Consider the following 27868-nt stretch of genomic DNA (forward strand, 5'->3'; position numbering starts at 1 on the left):
GAGAATCGACTGTAACCATTCTATGATTCTATTTATTGATTTCTATTTTCGTATTTACGGTAGGAACTACATATCTTATCTCGTCATATCCTCTCCTGCCAGTGGTGGCACTGCAGCACCTTAGTTTTGTGTCTTCCCAGCTTCTCTGCCTGTACTGCAGATAGTCCAACTAACTCTGCTGTGCAAGTTACGCTAGGCCTTTATACATAATATAAAATCAAAACATTTATAAAATTAAGAATAGATTGTATGACTTCAAAATGGGGACTAAATTTCAACTCTCGCCTGGTCAAATTATTCCTCCCACCTTTGCACCCTCAACTCCACAAGATGACACGTGGTCTTCGGTTTCTGTGTGCAATTCCAAAGGAGGTTGACTGGAAATGTACTAGAGATATGATGTGACCACTTCCTTTATCCACATTTGTAATGGGAGCTGCTTGTATAAGCATGTCATACTGTAATTACACCTTTTCTCCCAGTAGTGGCACTGAAGGACCTCAGTTTTATGCCTCCCAGATTCCTCGGCCTGTACTCCAGCAAACTTCCTGTGCTGCAACGACTTCTACTTCTCTGCTTCACAAATTTCCCTGAGTTTTGCTATGTTATATCAAATCAAAGTATTAAAAAATTAGGACAGAGCATATGATCAGGGTGAATTACATCCATTTGACCTGGTCCAATTAACTCCTACCCTCTAACTCAATTTTTACCTAAAGATTTTACACTTGGCCTAGATTCCCTATTTGCAGTACATTCCAAGATCCTCTAATATTTAAAATCCCAGTCCGTAATGCTGTCACCTGCTCCAACTTTAACAACTGTTGTTGATGCAGAATTAGTGCCGTAACTTTAAAAGAACACATTTGATTACAAGAATACCTATTATTGTCTTCCAGAAAAGTCAATTTATGCACTCATTCTGTTGCTACTGACTCAGTTAAAGGACATGCTATTCCCTCAGATAATCTGAACGAGGGCACAGGACATTGACTCACTTGTATTGAATCATACAATTATAAATATCTAGTATCGGGAGGTGAGCAATGGAGTAGCAGAAAAAACATACACATACAGGACAATATATGAAGAATAAATCTTTTCTTTAAGTTCATAGATCAATCAATATTTTTATTCATGAAGTACAGTATATCATGGCAGAAATAATTTCACTATTGAAATGAGTGAAGGGAGAAGGCTTCTAGTCTATTTCGTGGTGCCCAAGGGAAATAGTGCCTCCAAGGCACCAGCTGTCCTGTGCAGGCAGCGTTCTTGTACACTGTCGATAAAGGCTTGTAGGGCAGATCACTTGGTTTGTCATGCCTATCCAAGATTCCTTGTTTCAGCCATACTTTATGTGAAGAACTCAACTCATACATATGTACTTGCTAATTCTGTAAATTAGACTTGATGTTCTCAACACATTCGAATATACTAACTGGACATTGGATGATAGTAATGGCCCCAGTCGTACATTTAATTTCTGGAGTGCAGTTTTGGATCTTAGTATTTCTTACAACCCCATTGTCATCGACACATCCTTAGCTGCTCAAAACATTGTGATCAACACATGGAGCTGACACTTTGCCCCCCTCCAGCAACTCCCATGCAATACTTTCTGAAAATTAACCTTGATGCAAGATGCTTATTCTCTCTCTCTCTCTCTCTCTCCTCTCCTCTCCTCTCCTCTCCTCTCCTCTCCTCTCTCTCTCTCTCTCTCTCTCTCTCTCTCTCTCATTTTGTATGCATAACATTTTAAATCCTTTTCAGTTCTGTTCTGTTGTAGTGGCAACTGTATGCAAAGTCACTTACTGCTTTAGAGTTGAGCTCATATTGTGTGTTGTTCATCTGTTCATCTATTAAAGTACAGTCTGAATCCAAACGTTTAAGAGCGTTTCATTGTAGTGTGAACTTTTTTCTTATCTCTCTCCTGCTCCACCCCCCCCCCTGCCACACACACACACACACACACACACACACAATACATGTACCCTAAATGCACATTGTAAAAGAATGTTTATTCAGGTGAGTTTGTAGCTAAAATGTAAGTAATGACCAGACTGTCTATTTGGGTTTGAACTATGTGCCTTATCATGGTTTAAATGTGAATGTGTATTTAATTCTTCCATTAACAGATTGATGACTCTGGAACATCTATCTCTCTGGCCCAGCTTACAAAGGTAGAAAATGTTTCTTTCTTGCTGTTAGTGGTGTTTTGTTTTCCTGCAAATTCAGTTCTTTGCAAAGTTTAATTGTATTAAATGATGCACTAATCTGTAATTGTCCATACATTATCCAGTGCAAATTTACATTAATGCATTGTATATTATTTTGCATAATGTTACATATTTTCAAATGCATTTATATTGTCATTAAAAGATATTGTAATTTGTGTAAATGTTAATAACTTGGAACATTAATATAAACTGAATATCCTGTAAAGAGTGAGTAATATGGGGATGATGAAAGGGGAGTCCCTCGACAGCCTCACCTAGCTACCATAATGCACGCCTACTTCGGTCAGTTTGAAAATGCAGCAAAATAAAACCTTAGCTAATTGTCTTTTTTTTTTAATCTGGGATATGGGGAATGCTAAATGGGTTATTTCACCTCTGTTGGCTTTGAACACCTCGCCAGTAAAGAAGGCGGTAGAAGAATGAAAAAGCCCAGATCACTGGAGACAGTGATTGGTATGAAGGTTCTCACCTTTAGCACCGTCAAATCCGTGTACGGCTGTAAACAACAGGACTGTTATCTCCGCAATGCAGCCAAGAAATGAAAGTTACATCTGTTATTTGAAAGTATAATTCTTGTGTGTAAATTTTTCCTGAATTTTATAGCAATGTCTATTACAGTCAAATAACCATGAATTGAATAAGTGTATGCCAATCCCCTGTGTTGTATTGACCCGTGCATAGCTTAGCATTGACCTTGTAAATGTAAACCACTAAATGCAATAAACTATGTTCTCTTAAGACCATATGTTGGAAAGGGTGTACATGGGTGGTCATTTGTTTGAACACAGACTGTAAACTTACATGAAATCTTTTTTGTTGCTGTGCCTTTGCTGATCTATAGGGAGAGACAAGTATTAGTCACGTTAGTGGATGCTTGTGGCATGAAGAGAAAAAGATGCAGATACCAGTTACCACTCGTATTTACATTGCCTTAACTTACTGTACTTACCCTACTGGTTTGCAGATCTCTCCGGTTCGTCTCAATTTAAACCCACTGTTACTATATGCACAGGAAACACATCCTTATTTTAGGGGGGTGGGGAGGTGTAGACCTGCAGAACCCCACATGCATGCACTGGTATCTGCGGTTGATCATTTCTAGCCGCTTTTTTATATAAAGTGAAATGTTGTTTGGGTTCAAACAAATCTGTTTTGTGTGAGCAGTACAGTTAAACCTTGATGGGATCAAACTCTTTGCTGCATCATGGAATAAGAGCTAAATTACTAAATGCATAGAGAATGGGTGAGCAGTGAGGTTTTCTCATCTGATGGTCTGTTAATTTGCAAGCCTCACAGCATTGAATTCCAGTGGGCATTTAGTTGAATGGTTTTCAAGCACTGAGGCTCATTCGTTGAATTTGAGTGGTTTCTTTGTGTAGCATCCTGTTTTCCCAGTGATTTGATTCTAATTGTTTCTAAGGTACATTTAAATACAATTTGTGAATTTTGTCTGAAATGCAGAGGTTGCTCAAGAATATCTCTGTTCTCAACATCAAAAATCAGGTGATCTAATGGGACAGATCGCAGTGGATGCTTAGCAACATGTGGCATCCCTCCTATTTACTTACATGTATCAGCATCCCATGTGAATACCTTATTTTTCATCATCTGCCTGGAAGAGTAAGAACATTTCCTCTTAGCCAGTAGAGCTGCTACATTGACCGGTTCCAGAGCCTGGCTTGAAAATCTGCTGCACCTGCAAAGGAGGAGTTTCCTAGTTGTGGCCATTACTGGGCCTGTTCATTCTTCATACAGTTTCCACTAAATTCTAAGGACAGTCCAAAAAGAAGTTGTTCATTACTAATAGTATCTCCCATGAGCTGTCTTTTTGCTAGAAGGAAAATTGGCTCAGAAAATTTTCAGTTTTGATGTATCAAGTGCAAATACTCCACAAAAATCCAAATACTACAAGGAAGGAATCTGTTATCAATCCAGACCTTTTCCTGCTGACTTACTTGGATGATATCGGGGAGTATCTTCAAATCATAATTATGCAAGTGCTAGGCTGCGCTTTGACTCTATTCAGGGAGCACTCGTGCATAATAACTTGGTATCTCAGCTGTGTATGGAATCCCTAATATCCTGGTTAAGTTGTTTAAGTTGTGCTGCGAATAAGTCTTTAAAAGCCTGCTTCTATGAAGGTAAGTGCTGCAGTATATCAGCATCCACGTCTGTGCCTGGGAAAGGTTTAAATCATCCAGCAACTGGAAAATGACACTTACTAACTGAAGCACGTATTTGGAATCTGAAATGCACAACTTGATAGTGAAAGAAGCCACTCGTTATATCAAGTTACACACACTGGCTCTTTCACCCGGGGGTCAAAACTAATTGCATACCTTACTTAATACTGTTGAACTCATTTGCCATGCGGACAGGCCAGAGTTCTTGAACCTTAACTGAAATTCCTGAACTATGTTATGTCTGAATGCCATTTAGTTCAACGTTTTCATACCACTCTGGTAAAAACTTAATTTGAAACCCTGTTTTGATCATGAGGCTCTAAGAAGATCTTGATTACACAAAAGATTTAATTGTAGTGAAATTCTGATCAGCCAATGACACCTGTCCTAATTTCTTTCCCAGCTCCATTGGTGTGAAGCCTGTCTTCTACAGTGCTATATAACTAGCAAGGAAAATTTGTTTCACACCCCCCACCCCCTCCAAAGTCAGCTATTTATGGTTAACAAGTTATATTCGCCTTTAGGTCTGTGTTGTGCTCCTCATTCTTCATGTGAGCTTTGCCTTAATATTCCAATTGTCCCCCAGGCTTTCCTTTTCAGGTGACTACCTACAGGTTTGTTTTGAATTGCTATTGGAAAAGAAACTTACCAGCATTGATCAATATTTGAGTAAATTGGAGTCCTAACTGAATATATACTGACTTTTTAAGCTGCCTTTGGTCTTTGATTACAAAGAAAACCCTGTAAGTAACCATGGGAGTGCTCCCTGAATTAGGTGGTGTAGGAATAAAAATCTTACTGACAGGTTCAGTTTAATATTTGACTTATTGTGTGGAATCACTGAAGGATGAGGAATACTGCAGCCAAAGATGACAGGAGCGGAACAAGTCCCTTGGGGCTAGCAAAAACTATATCGCCGTTCTTTCACTGTCGCTGGGTCAAAATCCTGGAACTCCCTTCCTAACAGCACTGTAGGTGTACCTACCCCATATGGACTGCAACGGTTCAAGAAGGCAGCTCACCACCACTTTATCAAGGGCAATTAGGGATGGGCAATAAATGCTCGTCTAATCAGCGACACCCACATCCCAGGAACAAATAAATAACACACGTCCACTTTCTGATAACCAGGACTTAGAGATGGACAGTATTTCTCCATGCAACTGAAGTAGTTCTTCCATCTGCAAAACCCAGCATAATGAGTCCATTCTGATTAGTGTAAACCAGTAATACGCTGCTATTTGGTGCAATAGTGTGTTCATTACCGTTCAATACTTTAAAAATCTGATGTTTAATCAATTTCTGCTTATATGGATTTTGATCTTGGGGACATGGGGATATAGAGCTTCGTGAGGTATTTGCCAAAATCTTAGACTGTTGAGTTATCCAGTTTACAGGGTTGGTTATCTAGGAGATGTGAGGGAGGTACCCAGATTATAGGTGTGGATATATGTTGTAATTGGAGATTAGGTGAGTTCTCCAAGTTATAGGGCTGGTTATGTTATAATGGGGGAGTTATCCAGGTTATAATGGGGAGCAAGGAAAGTATCCAGGTTGTTGGGGGGGGGCGGGGTGGTGGGGAGTTAACAATTATAGCAAGGGAGTTACCCAGATTATCCATTTATAGTAAGGCTGGACTCTGTGTTACGGGGAGGTTATCAATTATAGTTGGTTAGTTGCCTGAGCTATTGCGGGGATGGGGTTTACCCTGATTATAATGCGAGCTTACTTTGGTTATGGTGGGAGGGTGCTTAACTGTTTTGTGGTGCAGGTGATATCTGTGCTTATCGTAAAGGGGAGGGGTGTTCCCAGCTTAGTTGAGAGTCTGTGTTGTATTGGGGAGGGGGTGGGTGGTGGCGATATCTGAGCCAGTGAGTGGATTGACTTAACGTTCTTTAAAAGTAAGAAAAATGCTGTCAAGTTGCCCCCACTTGCAGTGTGGATGATTTTTATTTCGCACAGAGGATGTGTGCAGATTCTGAATGTTTTGGAAGTTACAACATGCTTTTAACAATCTTTGGTGCAGTGTCTGATGGGGATTGAGTGGTTTTTGCTTGTATGCTGTTTTCTTGACTGTAAAATCCCACTGGAAAAGACTCAATCTCGAAGTGACAATGAGAGAACCTCAGAAGTTGCTACTCTGCAAGTTATCTTGTGTTTCCTTAGGAATAAATGCTGCATCTGTTTAGATTTTTCCAGGAATCCCAGTCCTTGAACTGGGTGACAGCAGGTCCACAGGATTGGGCTGCATTAACTCCTCAGTCTTATGTCACATCTGCCTTCCAACTTATTGGAAATTGCAGTGTTTCCCGGATGGCACAGCCACAATTGGGGGCATATTGTATGAAGAATAGCGAGCACGATGCAAAATCTTTCCTCCCTGTACTGTATTGCATGCCACTACATTACAGTTTATTTTAGTGGCTGTTTTTTGTTACAACCTGCCACTTTAAGTCCTATTAACTTGAAGTACGCAGGCATTGAAAAAGAGCACATCGCAGTGTGTAATGTCTACGTTCAGAGTTTTAATAGTTGACTTCATTTCAAATCAAAAAGCCTGAATACCCAATAAAAACATAGGTTGAGAAACTGGTAAATGGTGACCCACACAAGCAGAATTTACAGGAATTTAAATATCCGTTTCCAATGAAATGTCAGCAGAGTTGATCTTACCAAGGGTTTCACTGTACATGTGTGTGCTGCGCTGCTAATGTTTGAAATGGTGCTGAGTGAGTGTAAGCAGTGAGGAATATAACTCAAATGGCTAGGTGTAGCTGTATGGGAGCATCAAGGAATTCTGCTACATTAGATCTCCCATGGTTGGACAATCAGCAAAACTAGAGGTTTTAATTACTGTAGATTGAAGAAAGAGAAGATAGTGACTGTAAGTCACATTTCCCCTCCCTAATCAAAAATAACTCTCCTCACAATGCTGTTTTTGCTTTGTGCAAGTTTACATTTTCCCTCCCATTTAATTCAAAGCCATTCAAATAGTTTTTTCAATTTAATTTTTAAATGAACTGGGTTTTTGAACTTGTTGCTGAGGCTGCAACATTTATCCAGAAGTGAGTTATATTTATCCAGTTCATAGTCATTGACCCAGCATTCTTCATTGGCTTTGTCTTTTTGCTGAGACAAGATTCCATGAAATGTGGACATAATTCTCATTTGACCATCAGCCCCCTGCGCCCGCCACCCCCAAAATAATCTGTTTCAGTAAAAAAAATCTTAGCAATTTTTTTCTTACAGAAGAGCATTTCTGCTTTAATTTTTTTTTGGAGAATTTCCTTTTTTTTAACGTGACAATATAATTTTGATTTTAGGGTTGTTTCGGTCTTTGAAAATTGCAAATGGTCACGTTGATCTCACGATCCTCCTTATTGAAGTTGTGGCATGGCATTGAGAATTTCACTAGGGACCTTGAAACATTAAATTGAAAATTGGATAATATCTTCGCCTTCCTAAAAAATATTGTAATTTGGTTGCAGGTAACAGGCTTGAGGAACTCTTTTTTTCCCCTCCCCCCCCCCCCCCCAGCCCAGATCATTGACAAACTGGATGGAAGGTGGTGTGTGTATATATGTATGTATATATAAGTGGACTTACTGATAGTATAAGAGCACTAGGGACAGGGCTTCCTGCTACTCTTTACAGGATGTGGACTGGAGTGCACAGTAAATTCTGGGTGGTAATTTTTTTTGTAACACACGCCTATCAAACAGACGGCCAATCTGGCTGAAGCTAACGCCTCAGAGGAAGATAAAATTAAGGCAATGATGACTCAGTCTGGCCAAGAATATGATCCAGTCAAGTAAGTTGGAAAGAAGTTGTAATTCAAAATTTCAATCTTGGTTGTTACTCCACAGATAGCAATTGACAGTGTATATTAATTTTTTTTTACATTTTCTTTCCTAGTTACATGAAGAAACCTTTGGGTCCTCCTCCTCCAACATATACTTGTTTTCGTTGTGGAAAACCTGGCCATTACATTAAAAACTGCCCAACAAATGGGGTGGGTAAACCTGGTTCAACCTTATATTTTGTAGTAACAATACTGTGTGTTGCTGTTGAAGTGGGATCCTGAAACTCCCTGCCTTCTCTGGCCAATGGTTAAACTGGAGGAACAAGTTGGTCCAGTCGGAGATACTTCAGAAATGTATTTAGAATTTGTACTAGTAGCAAAACAATATTGCTGCAGGCTGTACTTTTATTGTATTAACCAAGTGTTATCTTGAATGGAGCCTTTGATATTTCTGTTTGTGATGTCCACTTGAAGTACTTGGTCATCTGATGGACATGTGAGCAAATCTAATAGTGTTAAACAGCTTCATTCAGTCTGCCATTATTCGCTGCTGAGATGGATGGATTTCCTTTTAACCTTTTGATAGAGTTGCACCATAGCAAGTTATAACATTAAGACAATTCAAAATGTGTTTTGACCTGGCATTGGGCTTGCCTGGCAAAGTGAAACCGGGTTCCATGGGAAATTGGCCCACTGCTTGGCTTTAATGTGTTCCGCTACTCCGCAATACAGCTACACAACTGGATCTTCGAAGTCAAGGTGGTCGCTCTGGGATGTATGCTAGTTCAGCGCTAAATTCTCTGCAACTGCGCAAGATTACTAATGTATGGGAGCAGCTGTTTTATCTGGGCAAGACAATTACATTTAGTTTTAAAAAAAATAAATAAATACTTCAATTTTTTTGCAAAAATTCAGGATAAAAATTTTGAAGCTGTGCCAAGGATTAAGAAGAGCACAGGGATTCCCCGCAGTTTTATGGTAGAAGTTGATGATCCAAATATGAAGGGTGCAATGCTCACTAACACTGGGAAATACGCTATACCCACAATTGATGCGTAAGTACTTAAAATTTCTATTAACTCCACTACTGAACTGCTTGTGAAAGTCAGTCTTAGTTAAAAATTCCCAATACATGTGTGGGACTGACATTATGCAAGGGGTTTAAGCTCCACAGCTGTGCAGTTCTCACGTTAATGTTTTTCCACACTATCATAATTATCTTCCTGGGCAGTCATTCCCCATGTTAACCAACCAAGTAATTAAACATAAAATCTCTGCAGTTCTTAAGGGAATAGATAAATTGAACCTTAATATGTTTGAGATTGTCACACCTTCTAAGTTTGAGAATCCCTTAAGAATCTCGAATAGTTATGTAATTACTCCTCTGAGCCTTCTCTTCTCTGAAGTATGCAGTCCCAGGCTGTTCACCCTCTCCTCATAGTTCAAATGCCATTAAGCTGGGTATCAATTTTATTGATTTCTGTTTGATCTACCTCCAGTGAAAAGAGAGACCAGGATTTTGAGTATAAAATCTTTGCCCATTCTGATGAAGTGTTTGCATCCAAAACATTAGACCTTTTTTTCACCAAGTTCAGCTCTGTAATTTCAGAATTGCTGTCTTTAATATTTTTAGCATTTGTCTCTTATTATTCTTTGCTGCAGGTTCAGTACTTAACTATTAAATGTTTTGTGTTCTAGAGAAGCATATGCTCAGGGCAAGAAAGAAAAGCCACCATTCTTGCCTGAAGAGCCCTCGTCATCATCCGAAGAGGAAGATCCAATCCCTGATGAACTGTTGTGCCTTATCTGCAAAGATCTTATGATGGATGCTGTTGTCATACCATGCTGTGGAAACAGTTACTGTGATGATTGTAAGTGACCATCTGCATTGCTATTCAAGCAAGTCCCTTAGCAGTCAGCCACTGGGATTCCTCTATTCGCTATCTTATCTTGTCCAATGATCTAATTGTTCTCTGCACTTCTCAGTATTGTCATATTGTTGGTCTCAACTATAATTTGTTCTTTCCCTCCTATTGCTGTGTGCAGGTATCAGAACATCACTACTGGAGTCTGAGGAACACACCTGCCCAACTTGCCACCAGACGGATGTTTCTCCTGATGCTTTGATTGCAAACAAATTTTTAAGACAGGTATTCCACCTAACGTAGAATTCCTAATTCAAAATCTAATCGTTTCTATATTAAATTTGCATGTATCAAAAATAAAATGGATCTGTCTGGTGATTACATTATCATCCTAAATCCAATTGACTAACAATGTATAATCCTGTACAATTCTAGCTTGGTAGCAAGTTACAGTTTAGTTTATATCAGATCTGTCTTTGATATAAAATGCATCCCTAAACTGCTGTTTGAGTAAAATTCTAGAAATTCGAGTGCAAATGGAAGAACAATTTATTGAGGTGTGTGTTAGGAATAGAAGGGATGGAATTTCGGAACTTATTCTCAGCCATAGTATTTTATTTGCAGGCTGTGAACAACTTCAAAAATGAAACTGGTTACACAAAAAGAACTCGCAAGCAACAGCAGACTCAGCAGCGACAAACTCCGTCCCATCAAGTGCACAATCAACAATCTGCTCTGAGGCCATTGCCCCAGCTTAACCCTCAGCCCGTTCTCCCTGTAAGCAGAACAGCCATCTCAAAACCACCTGACATGCCAGTCAGCACTACTACTCCAACTGGCCACACATCTGCCCCAGTCTCCCTTCCAAGTGCAGCCTCTGTCCCAGTACGTGCTCTTTCTCCTGTGAAAACTAGTAGAACTTCCTCCACTGCCAACAACCCTGCTCCGGACCTGTCAACAGCCGCAGTTCATGTTCATCAGCTACCTCCAAAGCACGAAGAAGGGGATATTCTGTAAGTTCCATTCTTGCTGTCAGTTTTTTTAAGAAAATTGTTTCATGGATCACATCGCAGGAATTTCTGCATAAAACGAGGCCATTCAGCCCCATACTTTTTGTGCCATTGCTACACGTTAAATGCACAAATGGTTCTACACGTTTCTACCATTACAAACAATATTTCAACATTTTCTTCTTGAAAATATGCTTCTTGATTCGGTTCTAGTTCGTATCTAATTCCTGAATATCTGTTATATATCAACCGCCACTCAGCCATTGTCCTTTATCCTTCCATAGAAGCACCATCACAGTGTCTAGCTGCCTCTTGAACAATTCCAAAATCTTTGCCCGTCCTATGTAATCCAGAATACCATTCTAGGTATTAATCATTCCTTGCATGAAGTGCTTTGTGACAGCGCTGTTGATTGGATTGGATTCCAGCCTGCAATGTGATGCTTCTCAACCAACTCTTGTGATAGCTGGATGACTTAAATAGATTAAACTTTTTTGTATGATTACTAACTCCTCCTCCTCAAAAAAGTCTGTTAAAAGGCTCAAAACATTTAAAAATCCAATTTTTAATTCAACAGTTAGATTTTTCACTTGGTGATTATTCAGTTGCTTGTGTCTTCAAATGTTTACCATGACCGTGCCTTTCGGGTGGGAGGGCGATGAGCGTTATTGAGGACAGTGAAAGGTGACTCAAATTTTTTAACCTGAATAACGCGTATCCCGGTTTATTATCCTGAGTCTGGACTGCTGTGTATCCCAACACCTTCCCTCTAGTTTATTAGAGGCAAGTCTTCAGCTCTTGTCACCCCAAATACTGCAATTTCTCTCCAAGACCATTCCACCTTGCTGCATTTCTCCCCACTTTCCAAAGCCTCTTCAAAACCTACCTCTTGCCTTATGCCTTTAGGAACCTAGGAACAGGAGTAGGCCATTTAGCCCCTCAAGCCTGCTCCGCCATTCATTGAGCTCATGGCTGATGTGTGACCTAACTCCATATATCCTGTTTTGCCTTATATCCTTTGATAACTTTGGTTAACAAAAATCGTATCACCTCAGTTTTGAAATTAACAATTGCTGAAAAATCAATTGCCATTGGCGGAAGAGAGTTCCAAACATCTGCCACCCTTTGCATGAAAAATGTTGCTTAATTTCATTCCTGGTAGTTCTGACTCTAATTTCTGGACTCTTTTCTCCCCACCCGCCCCCCCCCCCCCCCCCCCCCCCAAAAGTCCTAGATTCCCTAGCTAGCGGAAATAGTTTCTCCTAATCTACCTTATCTGTTCCCCTTAATACCTTTAAAAACTTTGTTCAAATCACCCTTTAACCTTCTAAAGTCTAGGGAATTACAGCCCTGGTTTGTGTAATCTGTCCTTGTAATTTAACCCTTGGAGTCTGAATGTCAATCTGATAAATCTACGCTGCACTCCCTCCAAAGCCAGTCTATCCTTCTTGAGATGTGGTGCCCAGAATTACTAACAGTACTCCAGGTGTAGTCTAACCAGGGCTTTGTATAGCTGTAGCATAACTTCTGACCTCTTGTATTCTAGTCCTGTCAATATTAAGGCCAGCATTTCTTTTTGATTATTTTCTGTACCTGTTCATAACAATTTAATTTGTGTACTTGACCCCAAGTCTCCCTGGACTCCACTGTTTCTAGCTTTTCACTATTTAGAAAGTACCCCGTTTAAGCCTTTTTAGGTCCAAAGTGCATGGGCTCACATTTGCCTGCATTGAAATCCATCTTTAACAGTTCTTCCCAATCACATAATCTGTCAATATCTCTTTGTAATTTTATGTTTCCATCTACACTGTTTACAATGCCACCTTATCTTTGTGTCATCAGCAGATTTGGACATGTGGCTTTCTGTGCCATGATCTAAGTGAATGGTTGAGGTAAAGGCTGGCTCAGGTCTGCAAATAAAACCCGACCTGAGTCCGACAGATCCACATCCCTACCCGGCCCAAGTCCTTCCGCTTTTTTCCCGCACCTGACCCCACCCGACCATCAGTTAACCTACCTTCCATTTTTCACTTTGTTGCTGATCTGCACAAGCTTAAAATAACTTAACAAAACTGCATTTCTAGTCCAAAAAGTACATTAACAGTGGAGCCACTTAGCTGAGGTTGTGATAGAGCGTGTCCGACCCGAACCGACACATATCTGGTTCGGGTCAGGTAGCCAGCCTTTAGGTTGAGGCCCCAACACAGATCCTTGCGGGACACCGCTAGTCACATCCTGCCAATTGAAGTACCTGCCCTCTCTGTTTTCTTCCGCTCAGCCAATTTCCTCACCAGTTCAATAATATGCCTTCAATTCAATGAGCTTCAATTTCTAACTTTTCAACTTTAGCTGACAAATAACAAGACTATTAAATACCTTCTGGAAATCTATGTAAGTAACATCCATAGACATTGCTCTGTCCACTACTGTAGTCACCTCTTGAAAAAATTCGGTTAGGTTTTTCAGGCATGTTGTACCCTTTACAAATCTATGCTGGCTCTCTGATCAGCTGAAAATTCTCAAGTCATTCTATCCTTAATTATAGGCTCGCAGTTTCCTCACAACAGATGTTAGGCTAACTGGTCTATAATTCCCTTGTTCCAATCTATCGCTTTGAATCACCTCCCTTAATTGTCAACTTATTTCCACTTCTAAAGCTTTACTTTTAAAAACATTGGGCTACATTTTATCAGCGCTCCGCAACGACACACTGTTAGAGCGGTGGCCTTCCGACATGGATGTGCTGCCACGCAGCCCCTGTGATATTACGCGTGGGGGCTGATTTAAATAGAAAGGGCAGAGCGGCCACCCCAAATGACAGAGGGGTCAGCTACGGCGTCCGGCGCAATTTTTTGAAGAGTTGTAAGCCCCTAGCAAAGATTTAAATTTTTAAAGATGTATTAGTATTAGTTTTTATGAAATACTTAGTTGATGGAGGCCCTTCCCCAAACCCCCCGATGGTCTTTGTATTACCCTATATTAACAGAAGTTAGTTTATGCCTGAACCAAACTTACCCCCCCTCCCCCCCCAAAACCCCTCTCATTTGCTATTCAGCCCCTTTCCACTATCCACGCAGCCAATAAAAATTGTTTTCCACACTTCCCCATCCCTCCCACCCTGAAAATTTTACACTTAATTTCCCCTCCACCACCACCGCCCCTCTTTCCCCCCCAAACCACACCAGGTTCTTGCCTCAGAGCTCCATATGGAGCTCCGAAGGCACGCTGGGTGCGATCAGCGGCCATAAAATCGGCATGGGACAGCCGCTGTCAGTAGCAGGTAAGTTGGTTTACATCTACTCATGGTTAATTTAAATATTTCGATGAAGGCCCTGCCGCCAGTAATGTGCGGCGGGCCCTTCTCGACGTCGGGGGTCAAGGCAGGCCTTTCCCTACAGAATTTTACCAGCACCCCCCACCGCGACCCACGGCATTGAGGGGTTGGTAAAATTCAGCCCAGTATGTCGGTATAAGCTGTTCTGTGCAGCTGTTTATGATGGAAATGGAGGGAGCTGGTTACAGTATTAACTTTAGGCCAGGACAACAATGGGAGTCAGCTGAAGAACTTGGACTCTTGTATCAGTGTTCTAATGACACATGGCGTATAGGCAAATAGAATATTGTTTAAATAATCATGAAATCCCCTGAAGAACTAAAATGGATGCTGTTCACACATTCCCACAGTCACTAAACAGGGAATGAGTTTTGAAGTTAAATCTCAACTGTTTGCAGTGTTTTATTCTTCTTTCCTTTTCAGTGAACTCGGCAAAACGGTTGTCGTCACTGCCACTACTGGAATAACTACTAGCAATCCATCTATGTCCACGAGCAGTACCTCTGCACTGAAGGTAAGTCATTGATCATGTGTCCATGCCGTACAGCTACAAGCTGTCTTGCATGATACACTGACACGTAAAGGGTAATTTACACCCACCTTTGAAAAAGCATCCTTGTCCCCCAACTTTACACAGCAGGTTTCATGAGCAGAATGCAGCTAGCAGACCAACCCTACAAGAAGAGGCAATTTATTGCATGTAACACTTGGGACCAGGAATAGAAAAATAAAAGAGATAGAGAGGCCAGGAAAAAATAGAATGACAAAGAGGGACCAAAATGGAAAGGGTGATATAAACCTCCAAGTTCAGGTTTTTCATGAAATTTAACAGCAAGTTGCATGTGGCATGAATTTGAAATTCAACTGCTTCGGCCTAAACCTGAGGGTGGTTGGAATCTGGAACACAGTACGCAAAGGGGCTGTCGAGGCAGGAACCCTCAACATTTAAGAAGTATTTAGATGAGCACTTGAAACGCCATAGCATACAAGGCTATGGGCCAAGTGCTGGAAAATGGGATTAGAATAGATAGGTGCTTGATGGCCAGCACAGAAACGATGGGCCGGAGGGCCTGTTTCTTTGCTATTCAAAGAACAGTACAGCACAGGAACAGGCCATTCGGCCTTCCAAGCCTGCGCCGATCTTGATGCCTGCCTAAACTAAAACCTTCTGCACTTCCGGGATCCGTATCCCTCTATTCCCATCCTATTCATGTATTTGTCAAGATGCCTCTTAAACGTCTCTATGGTACCTGCTTCCACCACCTCCCCTGGCAACAAGTTCCAGGCACTCACCACCCTGTGTGTAAAGAAATTGCCTCGCACATCCCCTCTAAACTTTGCCCCTCTCACCTTTAAACCTATGTCCCCTAGTAACTGACTCTTGCACTTTGGGGAAAAAGCTTTTGACTATCCACTCTGTCCATGCCGCTTATAACTTTGTAAACCTCTATCATGTTGCCCCTCCACCTCCGTCGTTCCAGTGAAAACAATCCGAGTTTATCCAACCTCTCCTCATAGCTAATGCCCTCCAGACCAGGCAACATCCTGGTAAACCTCTTCTGTACCCTCTCCAAAGCCTCCACGTCCTTCTGGTAGTGTGGCGACCAGAATTGCATGCATTATTCCAAGTGTGGCCTAACTAAGGTTCTGTACATCTGCATGACTTGCCTATTTTTATACTCTGTGCCCCGACCGATGAAGACAAGCATGCCGTATGCCTTCTTGACTACCTTATCCACCTGCGTTGCCACTTTCAGTGACCTGTGGACCTGTACGCCCAGATCTCTCTGCCTGTCAATACTCCTAAGGGTTCTGCCATTTACTGTATACTTCCCACCTGCATTAGACCTTCCAAAATGTATTACCTCACATTTGTCCGGATTAAACTCCATCTGCCATTTCTCCGCCCAAGTCTCCAACCGATCTATATCCTGCTGTATCCTCTGACAATCCTCATCACTATCCGCAACTCCACCAACCTTTGTGTCGTCCGCAAACTTACTAATCAGACCAGCTACATTTTCCTCCAAATCATTTATATATACTACAAAGAGCAAAAGTCCCAGCACTGATCCCTGCGGAACACCACTAGTCACATCCCTCCATTCAGAAAAGCACCCTTCCACTGCTACCCTCTGTCTTCTATGACCGAGCCAGTTCTGTATCCATCTTGCCAGCTCACTTCTGGTCCCATGTGACTTCACCTTTTGTACCAGTCTGCCATGAGGGACCTTGTCAAAGGCTTTACTGAAGTCCATATAGATAACATCCACTGCCCTTCCTTCATCAATCATCTTCGTCACTTCCTCAAAAAGCTCAATCAAATTAGTGAGACACGACCTCCCCTTCACAAAACCATGCTGCCTCTCGCTAATAAGTCCCTTTGTTTCCAAATGGGAGTAAATCCTCTCTAATAATTTCCCTACCACTGACGTAAGGCTCACCGGCCTATAATTTCCTGGATTATCCTTGCTACCCTTCTTAAACAAAGGAACAACATTGGCTATTCTCCAGTCCTCTGGGACCTCACCTGTAGCCAATGAGGATGCAAAGATTTCTGTCAAGGCCCCAGCAATTTCTTCCCTTGCCTCCCTCAGTATTTTGGGGTAGATCCCATCAGGCCCTGGGGACATATCTACCTTAATGCTTTGCAAGACACCCAACGCCACCTCCTTTTTGATAATGAGATGACTGAGACTGTCTACACTCCCTTCCCTAGGCTCATCATCCACCAAGTCCTTCTCCTTTGTGAATACTGATGCAAAGTACTCATTTAGTACCTCGCCCATTTCCTCTGGCTCCACACATAGATTCCTTTCTCTGTCTTTGAGTGGGCCAACTCTTTCCCTGGTTACCCTCTTGCTCTTTATATACGTATAAAAAGCCTTGGGATTTTCCTTAATCCTGTTTGCCAATGACTTCTCATAACCCCTTTTAACCCTCCTGACTCCTTGCTTAAGCTCCTTCCTACTGTCTTTATATTCCTCAAGGGATTCGTCTGTTCCTAGCCTTCCAGCCCTTACGAATGCTTCCTTTTTCTTTTTGACGAGGCTCACAATATCCCGCGTTATCCAAGGTTCCCGAAACTTGCCAATCTTATCCTCCTTCCTCACAGGAACTCAATGACTCTTTAAACTGTAAAACTAAAAGGTAACTAACTTCAGCTTTCACAACAACAGGATGATTAACCAAAAGTGATGTATGGATCTAGATTGACGGTTGAAGTTGGTGAAGTGTACTTTGAATTTGAGGTTTCCTTACAGTCTAGCCCACTGATAAATTATATGATCTCTTGCCTGTAAAGAGGTGAAAGTTTTTGTGGACTGGGGAAAAACTGACATTTCTGGTCTTGCCATTATGCAATGCGAATGAATGGGGAGCAGTTTGTTCCGTTGAAATTTTATTCTATGGGGCAAGTTGTTTGGTCCATTGAGATTGCAATGGGAAGGAGTTTGGTCTGTTGGAATTTTATACAATGAGTGAGGACCACTGGGAGTCTGTTCAATGAGAATAACTGGGAAGGACCTTGGTTCATTGGCTTGCACTTGGTTTAAGCTGTGAATTAACTTGTGTCTACCCAGCTAATGATGTCCCATTACTTTGGCTTAATTGTCATTGTGCTCCATTTCAGGGTTATCAAGTTCCTGTTCTTGGTCATCCTGCTTCACATGGACAGTCAATACCCACAACAGGTTTGTTATTTAGGAAATGGTTTTCAGATTGACTGTTATAAAAACTGAATCAAAGCATTAAATTCTATTACCTTTATGTTTAGGTCAGCCAATGAGGACCAGTGGTGTTAGACCTCCAGGAAACAGACCTGGCTGGGAAGTGTAAGTAGGAACCATGCTGAGTTCTGTATGCAACCTCAAGAATTGTACCTCCCTGGCTAGTTTAAAATTTTATGTAACTATGAAAGCTTTTTGTAAATTCTCCCCTCATTTTTGGGAGTAGAATTTTTTCCCTTTTAGCAAGCAATTCCAGGGTCAAGGTTGAATGCTGATCAGAAATCCTTTTAACCTGACGCACCAAGGTTGAGTATAACACAAAATAAGTGTAGCATAAAGCACTCTGGTTCCCCCTAACATTCTTGACACAGCCCCAACTTTAGAGAACCATGTGTACTGCATCACTGTGGCTTCTCTGCGTACACTTGACATTTGAATTGTGAGTACTTCTGTATTGTCAGCTTTCACCCACTAGATCCCTGGTGATTTCTGTAGCCCTTAAATAGAAGGGACACTCATCCCAACGGTCTGGGCTACATTCTAAGCTGGCTCACAGCATAGGACTGTGCGCTGAAACACAGGTGGTGTGGTACGCTTGCGATGTTTTAATGTGATGAAACCCAATATAAGTGAAAGTAATATTTCCCTCTTCCCTCGTTCCACTCAACCTAATTACCAAAATAAAGCTATTGTTTAGCTAATTTCTAATTTTATTCCATAGATATGGTTATAGAAATGGCACTGACTCAATTATGCATTCTTAACTATTTCATTCAGATGTTGGTTCACATTTTTTCAATAAATCTTCATTTCATTTAAGTATATATTTGCATTGTGACAGGTTATATGTAGCGAATACAATTTTGTATGCTTCTTTAGTTTTTCAGAGAGAGTGATGTAAATTGAGTGAAATGACTTTCTACTCAGTTTCTGGCTGAGTGTCCACAAGGATCTCTGGGAGCTGGTGTTGCTCCTGACATCTTGGTTCCCTGATTTCCCACAGGACATTGAAGCATTTACCTTGAAATACCATGTTTGAGAATATCCACCACTGCATTTTCAATAATGGCAAGTGCTGAAAGTGGGTACCACATCGGAAACATTAACCCTTTCAGGTGTTTACAGATCGACTGCTATTACTGCAGCTCAGTATTTCGGTTTACCTCTTTCTAAATCTGTTCCCCTAGGCCATCCAACAGAGGGCATCAGCAGAGTGATCGTGTTCCAAGAAGCCGAACACAGGCAATTACAAACCCCCCACCAGTGTATGTGCATCCCCCAGCCCTATATCCTCCTCCACCTCACCCAGTTCCTCTTCCTCCAGGAGTGCCTCCCCCTCAGTTTCCTCCACAGTTTCCTCCTGGCCAACCCCCACCCACAGGATTTAGCATTCCTCCTCCAGGATTCCCTCCAGCTCCGGCGACGATATCTGCCCCATGGGTACCTCCTGCCACCCCAGCAGCTCCTGCCAGTGTAATACCAACAGTCACACAAGTACCTCCACTGTCCAGAGAGGAGTTCTACAGGGAGCAGCGACGGCTAAAAGAAGAGTGAGTGATTAAGTTGTTTTTAAAGTTTGTATAATTTCTGTTGTGGGTGTATATAAAGGGGTTCTTCCTTTGAAGTTGGCTGCAGTTGAAATGTCATCGGAGTTATTATTTAAACTATAACTGTTGAAAACCTGAAATAAAAATAAAATGCAGATCATACATAGGTATGCATGAAAAAGACAGGTTAATGTTTCTGATGGGCCCTTCATCAGAACTCTTCTGATGGTTTTCTACCCGAAAAAAACTCTTAGTCTGTGAGATGCGGACTAATCGGCAGACGTTCATCATTTTGTTGCAATAATTGCATTAACTGCAATTAAAGTTCAGTCACTACCTTAGGAGTCCTGCTGAGAGTTACCGTGAGGCTTGAAATACCTTTTCCCAATTGTATCTTTTATGTTCTGTTTCAGCAGTTAATGATCTGTAACTACAGTACACTGTGTTTCTGTGTGGTCCTGGTATTGGCATATAAAAAACTGTTTCAAGTGTTGACTCTTGAATGCAGGGCAGGGGCTAGACATTCCACAGTAATTGCAAAAAGAAATTTTGAAACCAAAATCTGTCTGTAAAGACCAGCATTTGATTGAATGTGCCCCTGGTAGTCACATGCAGCCTGGGAAGACTGAAATTTTTCACAACAGTGACTTTGTTAAAACTCAGCCCATTACTTATGTCATTTCTGAACAAAATTTGATTCAGTCTGTGTTCTCACGTGACAGGTTCATGTGGAGTAAATTAAAATAATGCAGCACAACCATTATTTTTGGCTGCCAGACAACGAATGAGAACACTAACCTAGGCCAGCAAGCAAAAGGACTCATTGCTTACCAATTCGAGTGGGCTGACAATTAGCAAGATGGGCCCAAACCCTTTAACACTTTTTATTTATCTTCGGTGCAGCACTGCTTCTGGAGGGCCCAATGGCTAACAGTCAGCAGTGGAGGAAACCAACAGGGTCATGTTTCAAATAATTTTTCTTTTACTTTTTTTTTAATAATCTTGCATTTCATTTCCAAATACCATAAATGTCCATTGTGCAAGTTTCATTTTTGTATTTGTTCAGCGCCCTCTAAGTAGAGGGGAGCAGCCTTTGTGGCTGCGTAAATTGAGCATTTTAATGGGTGCATAAAGGTGGGACAGTTAAAACTGCAGCTAGCATGTTAAGACTGTTCACATACTGCAAGCTTCATAGATGTGATTACTGTGTTAAATATTTAAAGGTCTTCACTCTTTGTTTTATTAAGTTTTGTTTTTTCTCTTGCCCCCACCCTCACCACCAAAAACACTTTAGGGAGAAGAAAAAGTCAAAGCTTGATGAGTTCACCAATGATTTTGCTAAAGAGTTAATGGAGTACAGAAAAATCCAGAAGGAACGCAGACGTTCCTACTCCAGGTAATCGACTTGTCGTGAAATCTGACCATAGCAGATCTCAGTCAGTCCTGCAGCAGGTAAAAAGTGAAAGCTCATTTGTGATGCTGATTTGTTTGACCTATCAATGGAGTGACAGTCTGATCTGACAACAGCACATACTGCACCATCACATGTGCCTGTCAGAACAGTGTGTTTGCTTTTTTTATTTCCAAAATATACTTTATTCATAAAATCTGTAAAAAAAATTTTAAAAAAATAATTACAAAACCGTTCCAAAGAGCACAAAGTCAAACAATAGGAAGAGTGCAAAGGTGATCAGTTTCTTTCAATACAGGAGTGAGTTGCCTCACAACCCTTCCATTTCATTTGACATGCCATATACATTTTACAGCAAACAAACATTTTCTGGCTACTGTTCGAGGGGTTTTCCATGGATCCAGCCCCTCAGTTCAGCTTGGTGAGGGGGGCCTTACACAGTGGTCTTTCCCCATTGAGCCTTTGCCGCGGCTGCCCCTAGCTTTAGTGTGTCGCTCGGCACGTAGTCCTGGACCTTGGAATGAGCCAGTCCGCAACATTCGGTCGTGGACAACTCTTTGCGCTGGAAGAGCAGCAAGTTTTGGGCAGACCAAAGGGCGTCTTTCACCGAATTGATAGTCCTCCAGCAGCAGTTGATTATCTAGTGTGCGTCCCTGGGAACATCCCGTAGAGCACAGACTGCTGTGTTACAGAGCTGCTTGGGATGAACCTCGACAAAAACCACTGCATCTCTTTCCACATCTGCTTTTCAAAGACACATTCCAGAAAGAGGTGGGCAACCGTATCTTCCCCACCACAGCCTTGAGGGAATTGTGCAAAGGGTGTGAGACTCCGGGCGTGCAGGAAGGATCTGATAGGGAGGGCTCTTCGCACCACCAGCCAAGCTATATTTTGATGCTTGTTTGAAAGTTCTGGTGATGAGGCATTCTGCCAAATTACTTTGGCAGTCTGCTCAGGGAACCATCCGACCGGATCCATCATCTCCTTTTCCTGTAGGGCCTTGACGACATTCCGTGCAGACCACTGCCTGATGGATTGGTGGTCAAAGATGTTTTTCCGTGGAAACTTTTCCACGAAGGATGGGTGAACAGTTGTTTGCTGCTGTAACAAAAATGACAATCTCCTGTAAAGGGAGAGTGTTCATCGCTCCTTTGATCCTGTATAGCTGGGGGAAGTACTTTTACACTGAAGCTACCCCCACACCTCTTCAGTGCTTCTCTCAATCCTAGTTTTTGTCCATTGCTGGAATGCTTGCAACTTAATGTTTGAAGGGGCAGAATGTCCTTCTAAATACCCACCTGATCTTTAATGATGCAAAGTCAAATCTTGCTGTCTTATTCTTCCCCTTTGCCTGCATTTTATATTTGGAGAGGAGTCTCATCTTTCCCCCAACCCACAAAGAGATCAAAGGCTGCTCTGGTTTCTTTGCGTATTGTAATTGACACCTCAGCTGTCTATCCCTATCGTGGTTTCACAGAACAGACTCTGTGATGTCATCCAGATAAATACTGTTTTTCTCTGACGCTATCTGCAGGACTTTGTTGTCTGTAGTTTTCAAAGTTTACATTAGAGGTTTACTATTCCAAGTGTAATGCCCAACATGGCTTCAGAATAATGGATCTCATCAGTTAGCTCCACTTTGCTGCTACCGTCTGGTTTTGGAACAGCTGAAATCTGTAGGCAGCAGACAAGGTAGTGAGTGTTGCCAGAAACCTGCTTCCAGACAGACTGACTGCCTGATGCCCTCCTACTCCTCCCTCCCTGGCCGGACCCCTCCTACTCCGCCCTCCCTGGCCGGACCCCCTCCCACCTTTTCTCCCTCCCGGATCGCCGCCACTTTTTAAATTTAAGATTGCCCCCACCGTCAAATAACCTTCCTTGCTTAATTAGGTGTAGCCCTATATTTTCAAGTGTTTGAAAGTAACTATATCATCTGATCCCAGAACTATTATGTTGAATGTATCTTGCACCTTTTCCTTGGTTCCAATGACCGTTCTATATTGGGAAACATGTAGTCCCCAATGGAAGTTTTCTATTCCAATCCAAATGGGCTTCCAGACATACGGTAGAAACCTGCATTTCAGTTGTTTGTTTACAATATTTGAGTTGTGACATTTGATACGTAATCACCTTACTCTTCACTTCCTGCTCAGGTCCAGGTCACGCTCATATAGTGGATCATCATTCAGTGGAAGCTCTTACTCCTATTCCAAGTCCAGATCTCATTCCTCACGATCTTATTCTCGGTCAGTCAGTCGGTCCCCAAGTCGTTCCTATTCTAGGTCTCCTTCGTATCGAAGAGGTAGTGGAAAGAGTCGGGGTTATCGATCCAGATCCCGATCTCGTGGATTTCACAGGTCCAGATCGAGGTCACCATCCTACAGAAGCTATCGCTCCCGTTCCCGATCTCCGAATTACAAAACCCATTCTCCTTACAAAAGAAGTGCGCCACAGGGTGAAAATGATCGCGAGTATTTCGATCGCTACAGAGAGCCGCCACCTCCTTTCGACTACAGAGAACTTTACGATAGGCCTCGTGATCCAAGAGACCCTTACGAAAGGGAGCGGTACAGAGAGTGGGAAAGGCGATGCAGGGCATGGTACGAATATTATAAGGGCTGCAGCGGTGGTAATCAGCCACGACCTCGGTCTCCCACAAATAAGGACCACTTCTCTCCAGAACGGTTTGGCACGGCTGGTACTAGGCGTGAAGGTTCACCTCACAGTCGGGGCCGCCGGGAGGAGTATCCAGTGGAACAGGCCTCCCGGGGTCGTAACGTGGCTAGCGCTAGCAATTACCCAGAAAAGTACTCTTACAGAGAAAGTCATGCTGCAAAAGAACCAAGGGGGTCCAAGGAAAAGGAAGTGCAGAGCCTTCGCCCTGACTCAAAAGGCACAAAGCACAAAAAACACAGGAAGAAGAAAAAAGATGAAACGGAGTCTGCCACTAATGCAGAGTCTTCTCGGGATGGGAAGAAGACTGGGGCGACTGCTGACGATGAAGGGAAGGGATCCTCCTTGTTTCTGCCCCTCAGCAGAGATGATGCAACACCTGTGAGAGATGAGCCCATGGAAGGAGACTCGATCCCTTACAAAGCCACATCCGACAAGGACAGAAAGGAAAAGTCAAAAGCAAAGGGTGAAAAGCTGAAACGGAAAGCAGAGAGTGGTACACCGAAGAAGGAATCCTCAGGGAAAACAGCAAAAGCACCTCAAGAAAAGCCCATAGAGAGAGAAAGGGATAAATCCCCTCACAGTGAGCCCAGCATCAAGAAAACTAGGGAGGAATGTCCTCCCAAGGTAGAGGGGCCAAAAATCCATCTGCTGCCGAAAAGTGAGAAATTCTTTCTGCCCAGGAAGGTGCAGCTTAAAATGGGACGTGAATACCAAGAGATGAAGATTGCAAAAGAGGAAAAGCAAAGAAAGGATTACTCCAGGGAGGAGTCTAGACATGAGAAACATGAAAAAGTAGTCAGTAGGGAGGACAAATCGAAAAAGGCAGTCAAAGTAGATGATAAACCAATTAAAGCTGAGGTGAAAGCTGACAAGCGCAAAAGGAAAACTGACGAAAAAGTGACAGAGAGAGAGCTCGGAACACCTCCAACTAAATCATCAAAAGTAGAAACACCTGAGGCAGCAAAACCTTCAGTGAAAGGTAAATTCAACTCTGGCACTGAGAAAGCAACAGAAAAACATATAGAATTGCCTTCTGACAAGGAGAAGGCCACTCCAGCAAATGTGCCAGTAAGGAAGATCAAAATAAACCGCGAGAGTGGAAAGAAGATTGTGAGTGGGGAGTCCCCAGCTGCACTGGAAGAACCTGCAGAGTTGATGGAAGTGAACGGTGGGAAATCCAAACCTGAGAAAGTGAGAACAAAGACGAGGAGGAAAGTGGCTGGGGGCGAGGTGGCTGGTTCAACGCTGGTAGATTACACAAGGTTAGCATGCTTCAGATCTTAGCCCTATATTTGGAGTGGTTAATATCAGATGGTCTGGTTTCTGGGGAAGGGGGCCAGAGCATGGTTCTGGTTCTTTTGTATTTTGTTTGAAATGTTATTGAGGATCCCAGTTTGTGTTCCTGTGGTATGGATCTGTTACCATTGCCAAGTTTTGGCATTCTCTGATTCCAGATAATATTGGTAGCCAGTGCCAACATTAGTGATTTTCAAATCTATCAATCTCCCAACTTCCCCCAACAAAGAACAATGCTCAGCCTATTGCAGTTGTAAATCCAGTTGTAGGAGCAGGGAGGGAATGCATCAAGATCGTCGCAGGCTTGGAAGGCCGAATGGCCTGTTCCTGTGCTGTACTGTTCTTTGTAACCTTCTGAGTCTTCCTATAAGCACGTTTATCTGATTACTGCCACTTATTTTTCCTGCTGTAGTTTGATTCTTCACTGCAGCAGCTGTAAAACATCCTGTTGAGCTGGAATCAAACTTGCTTCGAAAAATCAAGCCTTTCTTTTCAGTGTAAGACTGCAACATTATATTTCTCACCCACCGTTGTATACGATAAACTGACCTCTCAAAGTGTTCTCCCCCGCACCGCCCCACTCATGCACCAACTGTACCCAGGAGGTTTAGGGTGGGTGCATGAGATCACCATGCTTACACACTCTGGTTTCCTCTCTGTGTAGGGAAGTGCATTCCATGCTGCATCTCTTCTGCATGAGATGAGTCTTTTCTGTGTGACCAGAATTGGGAATTTTAGCTATTGAAGGTAGGGGAGGGAGAGCTGACAATAAAATAAATGATGTAATTTTACTCGTATTTTCCACCCCCAGTACCAGTTCTGCTGGAGGGAGCCCCATTAGGAAAACTGAAGAGAAATTGGATGCAAAGAAGACAGTGATCAAGACTATGGAGGAGTACAACAGCGATACCAGACCCCCAGCTGAAGATGAGATTGTCATTGTTCAAGTTCCTCGATCCAAGTGGGAGAAGGAAGATTATGAGACTGATGAAGATGAAGGAAAGATAGCAGCAGCTGCTGCATTAAATGTTGGGAAAGCTGCAAGCTCTGGGCCAGGTGCAGGTGTGAAGTCTGCAAACCCAGTGAAGCAAACTGATAAAGAGGCAGTCCCTGCTGAGAGAGCCCCAAAAATTGCAAAAGAACTGAACTTGGATGAAGCTCAGCAGGAGCCCAAAGCACCAACAAAAAGCTCAAGTGAGAAAGTTTTGAAGATCAAAGATAAGGAGCATGGTGTGCCCGACAAGGAGACTTCAGAGAAGAAGAAAACTCCGGTTCAGCTCGATAAGCCAACAGTTACAGAGCGGGATATTGAGTCAGCAATTGGCAAAAATCCCCCTCAACCTTCAAAAGACCGAGTGGCTGAAAAGTTAGAGCCAGGCAGTCGAGGAGCCTCAAACAAAGACTCAGTTCCTTGTGTTGATGGGAAGGTGGAAAGTGTTGACTGGCAGATCCCAATCTCTAAACGCAGAGAGGAGCGAAGCCGAGATGTCAGGAGGCGAGATTCTCCCAGTAAAAGTGAAGAGCTGGTACACAGCCAAAAAGGCAAGGAACAACAGACAGATAGCAGGAAAGGTAGTACAGAGCCCAGGAAAAATGACCAGAGTCCTGGGAAAGACAGGAAGCCGCAGGCGGACCACAGGAGTGTGTCCGAGTCCAGATGTGCCACTGAAGAACCAAAATCAGCCATTTCCAGCCGAGAGAAGGAGAAACATGCATTGGAAACAAGGAGCAATAAGGACAAGCAAGTAAGTGGGAATAAGGTCTCTCACCGGGCTGAAACAACGACTGATAAGAACGATCAAGAGCATTCTGTTGGACGAGGTGACAAAGATCACAGCCGCAACAAGCCCCCAGGGCCAGTCAGCCGCTCTGCCCGGCATTCTCGACACTCCCTGGACCTGGCCAGGGAAACTGATGAAGCTGCCTTTGAACCTGACTACAGCGAAAGCAACAGTGAGAGTGAGGATGAACGTGCACTGAAGGAGGGAAGGGAGGTGAAAGAGATCACGGACCAAACAAGAGAGATCAAGGGGATGTCTGTGGGCTCCAGAAACAGCACCAATAAAAGTCACGCCCATAGCAGCCCGAGCCCCAGTTGCACTAGGAGCCACAGTCCAAGCGAGAGCCAGACACGGAGCCGCAGTAGCAGTGTCAGCTCAGAGGACACTCAGGACAGCAAAAAGAAAAAGAAGAAAAAAGAGAAAAAGAAACACAAGAAGCACAAGAAGCACAAAAAGCACAAGAAACATTTGGGCATTGAGTCTGAACTCGACAAAACACAGAAACACAAACATAAAAAGAAAAAGTCTAAAAAGAGCAAAGACAAAGATAAGGACAGTGACCAGAAGGTCCGATCATCTGTCATCCTACGAACGGCAGAAACTGATTAGGTGGGGTGGCTGGAATGTTTGATCAGATCCTGTAATAAATACATTAGAAGCTTTGTAAATATTCACTCGGACATTGCTATTCTGCGCTGAGTCTACTGCAACTTCGGAGATTTTGTTTTCTGTAATATTGAGGGTTTATAAATTAGCAGTTTTTGTACAGAATTATGTTTGACCATGGGTATGGGCAGATTATGCTGCAGCATTTTTATGTGAACTATCAGACTACACTGGGAACTACTGTGAAAATTTTTCACTAAACTTTTTTTATAGCTGTGTATACAAGCTGACAGTGTAATTAATGTAAATGTTTTGCCTGATGATTTGCAGTATAAAGTAAAGCCTCACTGTGTCATCTTTTGACTGAATAAATTTTCATTGAATTCATTATA

At 42.4% G+C, this 27868-nt stretch overlaps 1 protein-coding gene across 6 annotated transcripts in view; it reads left to right on the forward strand.

Moving 5' to 3' along the window:
- rbbp6 (retinoblastoma binding protein 6) overlaps window positions 1–27863 on the forward strand; it is a 51010-nt gene extending 23147 nt beyond the window's left edge. For 4 of the 6 annotated variants that reach the window (XM_068056014.1, XM_068056015.1, XM_068056013.1 and 1 more), the window contains 14 exons: window positions 2136–2180; window positions 8143–8231; window positions 8336–8432; window positions 9138–9277; window positions 9921–10093; window positions 10269–10372; window positions 10712–11100; window positions 14855–14945; window positions 18063–18123; window positions 18207–18264; window positions 19347–19709; window positions 21001–21102; window positions 23271–25055; window positions 25901–27863. In XM_068056014.1, coding sequence (XP_067912115.1) covers window positions 2136–2180; window positions 8143–8231; window positions 8336–8432; window positions 9138–9277; window positions 9921–10093; window positions 10269–10372; window positions 10712–11100; window positions 14855–14945; window positions 18063–18123; window positions 18207–18264; window positions 19347–19709; window positions 21001–21102; window positions 23271–25055; window positions 25901–27479 — 5076 coding nt within the window. In that variant the 3' untranslated portion in view covers window positions 27480–27863. The remainder of the gene's footprint in view (window positions 1–2135; window positions 2181–8142; window positions 8232–8335; window positions 8433–9137; window positions 9278–9920; window positions 10094–10268; window positions 10373–10711; window positions 11101–14854; window positions 14946–18062; window positions 18124–18206; window positions 18265–19346; window positions 19710–21000; window positions 21103–23270; window positions 25056–25900) is intronic. The other 2 variants (XM_068056017.1, XM_068056018.1) reach the window with 1 other exon arrangement.
- The last annotated feature ends 5 nt before the right edge of the window (window positions 27864–27868 follow it).

The sequence above is a fragment of the Heterodontus francisci genome, chromosome 24 (genome assembly GCF_036365525.1).
Source record: "Heterodontus francisci isolate sHetFra1 chromosome 24, sHetFra1.hap1, whole genome shotgun sequence".
Classification (NCBI taxonomy): Eukaryota; Metazoa; Chordata; class Chondrichthyes; order Heterodontiformes; family Heterodontidae; genus Heterodontus; species Heterodontus francisci.